Raw genomic sequence first — 9,706 nt, 5'->3', positions numbered from 1 at the left:
GCACAATCTGATGCTCCAGATAACTGTGGAACAGTTTTTGTTAAGTCTAAAGGGATTCTTCCTAATTCAGGAATTATGCAGAGTCCACAATTCAGAAAACATCAGGAGAGCACAGAAAAACTAGAAGCCTAAAAGATACATTGATACACTAGAACCTTTTAGGAGTGAGAAGGCCTAAATGCAGTTATTTAAAAGATCTTACTCCTCTGTGAACAGGTATTCAAAACTTAGTTATTTTTGTTAAAGTAACAAAAAAAGAAAGCAGAGCAAAAACTGTTACTCAACTATTATTTTTTGATCTCTAACACTAAATTCAAGATTTTTCTACTTCTTTTAGAAGTTCATCTTTCTAACCATTTCTGACTTAAGTTTGTTAAACACTAATATTTCAGCGTGTTTGGTGAGTTTGCTGAAATTTTAGAAACAGAAGATAGCAAAATAAGCATTCACATTTCTAAATTACAAGTAAATTTGAATACTGTACAGCAGAACTAACACAAAATCAGGAATAAAAAATACAGTTATTTAGAGATAGATATACTGGACTACAATAAAATAGTTGTCTTCCAAAAGGAATCACACCGGTTTTTAGTACTACTCCTCCCAGGTCAACAATCTAACTATGGTGCTGCTGTCTTACCTGAAACTGAGCCATTAATGCCAGTGGATTATTTTGACTGTTGTCAAATGTCAAAACATCAAAGATTCCAACACAATTAACTCGTAACCTTTAGGAACAAGAACAGAAAAGGAAGAAGTGTCATTAAATTTTGTCGGTTGCTCAATTTTTCCTCTAGCAGTCATTGAATGCTTTGATATGACAAAAAAAGTCATGGGTACTCAACAAATTACTATGAAACAGAAAATGCTAATTTTACTATTTGATAAAATGCAACAGATTGTCGATTTGTTTATAAACCAAAGACTAATTTCTAAATTATCACTAGTGGTTCTGAACAGTACTTTGAGGATAACACATAAGTCTTCCCAAAATACGTTTAAAAAGTACTTTAAAAAAATCTACAAGTTTTAGCTTGTATTAATTTTTAGCCTCATGCCAGTTAAAAGTAACAGAACTTTCTAGTTAGACTTTCTTATTTCTGTAACAGCTGCACGGTCAGCAGCTACCATGAACAGAGATCACAGTACACAGTGAGAATGAACGCTTTCATTACCTTGTTTTGCCCGTTACTAGAATCTTTGTTGGATCCATAACTCGGCATGCCAGTCCTGCTGTATGAATGGTCCGCAATGCAGAGCTGAGCTGCACAATATATGCCCATATCAAAGACTCTGGAAGCAATCCAGCATGCTGCCGTGGTAGAGGTCCATCATGCTGACCTAGAAGCAAAATGTTGTAAGCATCAACAAAAGGCTATTACATTAAAATAAAGTTAGCACGTTTTGAATTATATAATTAATTCACATACCCATTTCATTCAACTCTTAACAGTCCTCAAAAGACTTATTTATTGTGTTTTAATGGTTGGGTTAGGGTTTTTTGTGTTTTTTTTGAGAGACACCACATTTTAAAATGCTGACAATTCATTAGGCATGATTACTTTCACTCTCAAATTCAGGGAAAATATGATGATTTTTAAAGTTTAGGTTGAATAATCACTACAAAAAGACCACCAGATAGAAACTGTTGAAAGTGGGTGATACATCAAAACATTCAGGTACTTCAGAAGTAAAAATGCTGATATTCTGAAACAACGAGCATGTACCACAATAGCTGCAACAGATCCCATTTTTACCTCCTTTATCGTAGGAAAGCTTACAAATTAAATATTCTCTATCATCTGATGAAACAAAGTAACAAGCTAGTTTCAAATTACATGGACAAACCAGACTAGAAGATCTGGTAGCTAAATGTCACTGAACACAACTTCACATGTTCTGCTGTGACCCAACTCCCTGACAAGTCATCACTACATGGCCCTGTTCAATGGGCCACATGAAAACAATGCATCACTCCCTTTTTTAAATGGATCTGCAGTCCTCCTTTCAAAAGTAAAACTAATTTTTTGTAAACACACACTCACATGCTACACTGCAAACTGTTTCCAAGTAATACTGAGCCAGAAGTGAAAAAATAAAGATATAGATAACAAATGTTATTTTTAGTAAGATGCGTGTAATAGAAAGGTGTTGCTGTTTGCGTGGCACAAAGCTGAAGTAAGAGAAGAAAACACACCCAAAGTAAAACAGTGCATCTCAGTTTTACAAAACATAATAGGTATTACATGAGGTTGCCTCAGTACTGATTTTCCTAATTTTCAGACCAGTAATACCATCAGTATTCAGTAAAATCGGGTAAGCATCTAATTCAGTTGTAAACTGACTTCACTTCTCTGCTCCAAACATTTGTTCCTTGCTTGGGTTTTTTTGGTTGGTTTTGTTTTGGGTTTTTTGAGGTTTTTCTGTTTTGTTTTTTTAAGTTTTTGTGCATGTGTGCTTGCACACGTACACACAAACAAGAGTTAAAAAGTGAAACAGATTACTAAAATACTTTTACTTAGAAATTGGGAATGTTCTCAGCTTTCATTTCTGAGCTTTTGTGTGTTTTTAAACTTTATTTTTCAAGTTTAAGGTGCTTTGGTTTATATTATAAAGATCAAGACACTGCTTCCTTTAAATAGCAATATGCCTGGCATGTCTACTGAAGGCTGAATATAATGAGATAGTCTGTTTTTTCTGGCCTCCTGATGAATCATTATGCAAATCACTTCCCACAAAGCAGCATACCAGAAGTCTCGCATTAGCAAACTTTTTCCCCTCCTCATGATTCTCTCTTCAGCATGACAAAAAATTTAATGATATAAAATGACAAAGATATAACCTCCTTTATTAGATGAGGTTCTTTCGCCAGTTACTATCTATAGAATACACTGTAAACAGCAACTTGTGATATGTTTAACAGGAATGCGTATGGACACTGTAAGACAGAGTTAAATCTTTATGAAATAAAGACTTCCAGAATAGAAATGTTGCTATAATATCCCAAAGAGAGAGAAAAGCCAAAACTTGGGGGTTATTTTTCTGCATACAACAAAAACAACAGCACTTGCCCTTTGATTTCCAGATAAAGGCAATGTAACCAAGAGAATATCCAATATATGCTGAAAAGCTAAAAGATTAGACTTCAACACAGCTTATCCCCCTCTACCACAAAAATCTCAATCAAGCAACAACATTATTTTACTATTGGAAAGACTTGCTTGAGGCTACAGCCAAATCTAGGCATCTGCTTTCAGACTGCACCCCAGTTGGCTGCACCCCACATTCCCATACACTAAATGCTAAAACAGTGGAAGAATCAGTTCTTAAATGCCTTCTTATATACCTAGCTCTTCAAAATATGTAAGATTAAAAGCAGTTCAGTTTGCTGCAGTGTTAACCATGAAGTACGTCCCATGAAGGTGCATCAGGCCTGCCACAGATGGCACTTGAGCAAGGACCCAAGGAGATGGGACCCAAAAGGTTCACTTCCAGGCAAAACACAAAGTTTTGGGAAGCTTCCCAAAAAGTACTGAACACAATGAAAAAACATAACAGGAATACAAGAAAATAATACAAAAATGACCAGAATTATTTTATGCCAAGAAGTGGTATTTTAGTGGCTTCATGGTTGATTTGAAAAAGGCTTCCTACCACAGGCTGAATCCACAGCCACGACATGCAAAATTTCAGATTATGTTCTTCCCACCTACTGCCAGGCAGACTCTCCCACTACTTTCATCTCTCTGAGATGCAGAACACAGATGCTAATGGAAAAGATTAAAAGTTAAAGAACTGCCATTCCAAAAAACACAGGTTATACATTATTTTTCCTTGCTGGGTTAAAATAAACTCCCTGCCAGCATTATTTATTTATTTTTAAGTTCTGTGGCATGATGTTCTCCACTGAGCAAGAAATGGCCCCTTTGCACTGGTGTGTGCAAGTCTTTTTTATTTGTTAAAAAAAGCATTAAATTGAAATTGAGTTCCCTAGAGCAAGGATAAAGCCAGGGATAGTCCCAGGGTGGGAAAAGAGCTGTGACCACCAGCAGTAGGATCTGTTTTACATCATCAGGAACACTGTCAGAAAGCATGCTAACAAACAGCAATTCTCATCAGACAGTTACGGGGGAAAAAAAATATATATTAAAAAAAAAATCAGAAGTCCAATGAAAGAAGATCTAGCTGCTCACTAAATCCAATCTCTCAGGCCTGCAAATAAGTCTTTTACATTAAGAACTGTGAATTGCTCAGTGTTTGCTTAGTGTTCCTGAGTTAAAGTACTGAAAGTAAGACAAATGCAGTAGCCTTCATTTCTCCCTCTTCTCCAGGGAAATCTGTGCTTTGGTTTTACAATATTCAATACACAGAAAGGTTCTGAACTACTAGGGCAGCACTTTATTTTGTAAAAAAAATATGAAGATGTTTAAAACTTGAATTTACTTGAAAAAGTTGCAGCTTTTGGCAAAGGTATTTTAGGATAAATATTAGTCACATATTTTGTCCTCAAGAACATCGCATTGACTTTCAATACTGACATACTCTGACATATCCTCATCACAGTCTAAGTATACAACTTACTACTTTTTCAACAGAAGAGGTATTTTATGTAAAAATATTCAGCAACTGGGGATGTAAAACCTGTAAAGTCAGTAGTGAAGTCCACTGTTGTGCACTACATACTACTGTATCCAAAGGAAAACAAGGTCCAGAAAACTTACCTATCCTCATTAGAAAGTATTTGTTTGCTGAAAAGCAGAATCTGTGGTGCTGAAAACTACTACTAACAGCATGTACACCAACATTTAATTACTCAGAGCATGTTTAGTAAACAGACCAAAGGACATATCAAAGGCATGCTTATCTCTGCCAACCACATAAAACTCACCAGGACAAAGAAAAAGCCTTACTGGCAGCAGTGGATAGTTATTGCTAATTTGCCAGGATTTTCTAGCTGATAGTTTTAAAATACATACATTCTGAATGTGGTTTACCATTTAATTACTGGGCTGTTAAGTACAACATTTCAGTGCTTTTGGGTTAATTTGCTTATTTAAAGAGAACTTAATTTCTGCAGAGATAAATGCACTAACATGCACTATAATCTGAAGTTGAGAAATATCAGAAAGGTAGAAGAAAGCCAACAAGTTCCCGAATGACAGATTTAATGTTTCAACACTTTTGATAGAAATAAAAGTATGTACTTATACTTCCTTATACTGAGGAAATGCCAGGAATGAGAATCAAAGAGGAACTTTTCAAATCAGTGTACTCCAAGTAATAATTAATTGGAAAGTCAGACTCCTGATTTTAAAACTTGTTAAAATTTACTAAAATACAACAGAACATTGGATTATCACAATGTACCATCTGAAGAAAGAGGATATTTCATTGCATAAAGAACACAAGCAATAAATTCTATAGAATTCAGAAGCAACAAAGACATTAGTTTACAGTATAAAAATAAATTTAAGCTGCTATTTTTTCCACACCAAGTATCTTCCAAAATAGTATTGTAAAGGGTCTGTAAATAACATGGCAAGAAGAAAAAAAAAAAAAAACAAAAACTGCCCACACTGACAGCAGCAACATGCAAGACAGCTATATAAACCATAATCCTCATCTTTTAACTCTCAAAGTCTCGTGTTGCCAACTGCAGTGTTCAATGTAAATAAGGCTGCATACCTGAAATCAAATTCTCTGAGTTCACTGATCAGGTTCACAGTGTTGTGCCTCCTAAAACCTTTAAAAGCAATTGTACTAATCTGGGCCTCATGCTGTAGAGTACCCAACTTCCATCCATTCCCCTGCTTCTCTTGGGAGTCTCCTCTAGGCAGGCAGACGGCCAAGAAACTCTGTGAGGGGATGGAGAAAGGATCCATGAAGGCAGGCAATTCTGAGAAATCAAGTTATAGGTATGCAATCTTATTTCTCTCTCAAATTGCTCCTTCTACTGAGGACCAGACTAGAAAGCAGCAGTTACCAAAAAAGAAAGGCCAAAGCAAGGATGTACAGAAAGATTTGGCAAAATTGGGGAATTTCAGGTGACTTTTTTCCTAATTTATCTAATAAAAAGACTGGAAGAGCAGGTAATGAGAAATACCACAGGTAGGACAGAGGTATCTTCCTTGCATATCCCTGTAAGTTCTGCCACAACAGTTCATTTTAATTAAATAATACCATAGTTTGGCTGAACTGAAATTGATGTCTTATTTCCAGCTTCAAAGACCATCCCTACCTACAGAAGGAAGTTGCAGTATGTCAAAAAGTCCAGATAGCCTTGTAGCCTGTTTCAAAGACACATACACTAAAATCAGAACAGTAGCTTGCAAGAGACACCTGAGTGTGCGAACATAAATAGAATATTCTACTAGCCTCCAATGATTTGCAGCTCAGAGATCTCCTGAACTACAGATAGTGTCTGTACAATTAACAGTCCTCATGTATTTCTCCTCCATGAGTAAGCCCACTTTTCCCTTGAATTCGGACAAATATCCACAATAATCTGTGACCAAGTTTCATGGCTTAATGATCCTCACATAGGTTTTGAATTTGCTACCTGACTAGTTTCATTTGTGAGTCCCTAGTTCTAGGCGGGAAGAAATAGCAAACTGTTGTTGATTATTCATTTTTTCTTTATCCCTGATGATTTTTCAGACACCTACTACATTCCAGTCATTTTTAACCCCATGATATTCCCATCCATCTTTAAGAGCAAGAAAAGTATTATTCCACTTTGCTGGTCCTCACTTTTGATCATCCCTGTCACCTCTTAACTTCTTTGCTGGTCTTTTATACCCTACAAAATGTGTAAGGAGGACCACAGCTACACGTATGACTATGATGCATCCATATCTTAAATACAATGTCTTCCATTTCACCGTTTACTCTTTTCTTAACCTGCAACAATCCATTTCCTATTTACCGCTATTCAGCAAGAGGACAATATTTTCCTTAATCTACTTAACTACAGCCCCAGATCTATTATTGAGTGGTAATAGCCATGACAAAGGCCATCATTTTATGTTTAAAGTTAGAGTTATATTTTCCCTCAATCACATCAGTTTATGTTATATCACCTCCTAGATTGTCAGGAGTGAGCCCCAGTCTTGCAAGATCCTTCTGCAATCCATCACAATTGGCCTTTGTTTAACAATCGAAATAATTTGGTATATTCAGCAAATTTTGACAGATCATTATTTATCTTGGGTACAAAGAAGTGAATGTGTTAAGAAATACAACTCTCAGCACATATTCTTGTGAGACTCCATCAGTCCTCTCCCTTCACTGTGAAAATCAATTGTTCACTCTTACTCTGTTTCTCATCTTCTAACAAGTTATTAACCTGAGGACTTTCTTTTTTATCTCACAGTCACTAAAGTTTCTTTTAGAGACTCTGAAGGACTTCATTGAAAATCCAAGATCTTATCTACTGAATCTTCCTTCAAAGAACTTTGATAGATTAATGACACATAACTGCCCTTTATAGGAGCAAAACAATTTTTTTCCAGTGTGACAAAAAAAATATATCCCCAAGAATTTCATTATACCTTCTATTATTTTATCTAGAACAGTCATCATTCTTCTATAATACTCTAGAGAGGTATAAAAACTTAACAAGGACTGTTTTACATGGAAATTGAAAACCACAAGTGGGAGACACTCAGAAGTCTAGTAGTGCACGTAAGTTATTAACCTGGCAGTAGGTGCTCCACGTTTAACCTACCAAATTAGTTTCACATCAGGCTCACTGAATTTGTAATTTCATCCTTTGACTTGCCATAGGATATGACAAGTCAGTCTAGGGTTCCCTCTGAGATATTACCACCAAAAACAATGGTGGAACTCAAGTTCCTACCTCACTTACACCAGTCAGCTCAGTTCAAAGCCAGTGGGAGTTACTCAGTATGTAAGCATGTAAGGGATCTACAAGCCTTTGAATGTATTCACACACTACTAATCCATTATACTCTGATCTGCTGGACAGCCAAGAAAAGTTCTCCATGTCAACATCTGAAACAGATTGAATTCACAGCTAAAGGTTCTAATATCAAAAGGCACAAGAAAGAAGAAACCTTAGCTTCTGCTTCTCTTCATACACTGGCAGCTTAAAGACATTTAGGGAACATCTACTCCAAAAACAAGGCCAGGTCATGGTCCTCTGGTTGTCCCTGTTGCTGGATCTAATTTCAGAGTTGGACCTGCATCTAGCAGGAAGATGTGACAAATGAGCTCTGAGGGTACCTTCCTACTCTAAGTCTTTCTGTGATTCCATTCAGCTGTGACCATTTCTCTTTCTCAGCATTGCACTAGGCTGTACTAATAGCTTTGTGGGACTGCACTGGTCAGAGAACTGGTCCTGCTAGGCAGTACAATTGGCAGCATACTGTTTTGGAGGAGAAGAAGCTTAGCCATATGACTATGAGCTCTCCTGAGCCACAGACCACACTATGATGGATTTTATTTATCAATGTAGGTGTAGCTTTAGTGACTCTTTTGAAGGTATATAAATCTGAAAAAAAAAAAAATTAGATCTATGATGTGACATTTGTGTCTGAAGACTGTTACAGGGGTTTTTCAATCCATTTCTTGTCAACTTTAACTAGTACTTCACATTTCAAAATATTAAATAAAATGCTGTCTAATTAGCCCTCCAAACACTTTACAAGAGAAAAAAAAAACTATAAATGAAGGCCACTTGAAGCATCGCATTGATATAGGATGTGTCTTACAATTTTGGAAACAGGTATCACCTGGTGAGAGACCTGCAATAGAATAGGACCCCAGAGTTCTTGGTTCCCAATCCTGTTCAAACATTTCCTCTGCCAAGGAATTGTAATTCCCCTACAAACTGAGGTCAATTTTGCAAATTAGTCATAAGTCAAATGCAACCACAAAAGTAAATTATTCATTGTTAGACTTTTACCTTAACTTTTAACTCTACTTACACTTTTCTGTTACTTAAAAAAAAAAATTCTATTCAGAAATTTTACAAATAGAAAGTGAAGAAAAGTTTGACAGAACTAATTATCTAAAAAATTAAATTTAACAACTATTTCTGACCAGGTATTTAATCTGCTTAAGTACTGGAAATAGTTTACAGAAGTATTGTATAATAATGTATCTTCCTTACCCCATTTTCGTTTTGTGAAATAGGCATCAGCACTAGGGTCATTGAAGTGTCTGCTCATCATAGTCTCTCCTCCAGCATGAAAGTCGTATGCAAACACAAGAGCTTAAAAATAGAAACATGTGACAATTACTAACTCAAGCATATTTAGAAAAAAGTCTTAACACATCAGTAGGGGAAAAAAACCCAAAAAGCTTACAATGTTCTCCGAATGCTTTAGTGGTAAACACTTCACGCAAGGTTACTATATTTGAGTGCTGAATTTTTTTCCACATGTCAACCAACACCATGCACTTTGTGTTAACAAGACGAAAACCTAGAAAAGAACAAAAGCCACGGTTTAAAAATGTAATGTTTGGGGGAGAATTTTACACTTCAACATTTCTTCTGAAACTACTGAAAAGTAACCAGACATTAAAATATGACTGGCATGCTTAGGAATGCTAGTCCTATTGAGACAACTCAATTTTTCTCACCATGTATCCTCCGAAGGCAATATGGCAGGTCATCTTTACTATTTACAGCTTTATAGCATGATGTAATGTACCCAAAGTTGCTTGTTTTCTGTATCCGATT

General features: G+C 36.0%; 1 protein-coding gene across 1 annotated transcript in view; it reads right to left on the bottom strand.

The window, feature by feature from the left end:
- The window catches only part of PAN3 (poly(A) specific ribonuclease subunit PAN3), a 76,963-nt gene that overhangs the window by 15,943 nt on the left and 51,314 nt on the right, over nt 1-9,706 (bottom strand). Inside the window, exons 12-16 of the mRNA XM_010168017.2 lie at nt 9,607-9,706; nt 9,330-9,446; nt 9,134-9,235; nt 1,176-1,341; nt 641-728 (exon numbers count right to left, since the gene is read on the bottom strand). The exon at nt 9,607-9,706 is cut by the window's right edge and continues 71 nt beyond it. Of these exons, the coding sequence (XP_010166319.2) occupies nt 641-728; nt 1,176-1,341; nt 9,134-9,235; nt 9,330-9,446; nt 9,607-9,706 (573 nt within the window). The remainder of the gene's footprint in view (nt 1-640; nt 729-1,175; nt 1,342-9,133; nt 9,236-9,329; nt 9,447-9,606) is intronic.

The sequence above is a fragment of the Antrostomus carolinensis genome, unplaced genomic scaffold, assembly GCF_000700745.2.
Source record: "Antrostomus carolinensis isolate BGI_N321 unplaced genomic scaffold, ASM70074v2 scaffold8175, whole genome shotgun sequence".
In the NCBI taxonomy this organism is placed as follows: domain Eukaryota; kingdom Metazoa; phylum Chordata; class Aves; order Caprimulgiformes; family Caprimulgidae; genus Antrostomus; species Antrostomus carolinensis.
Note: the sequence above shows the minus strand (reverse complement) of the source record. Positions and strands in the feature narration are given on the sequence as shown.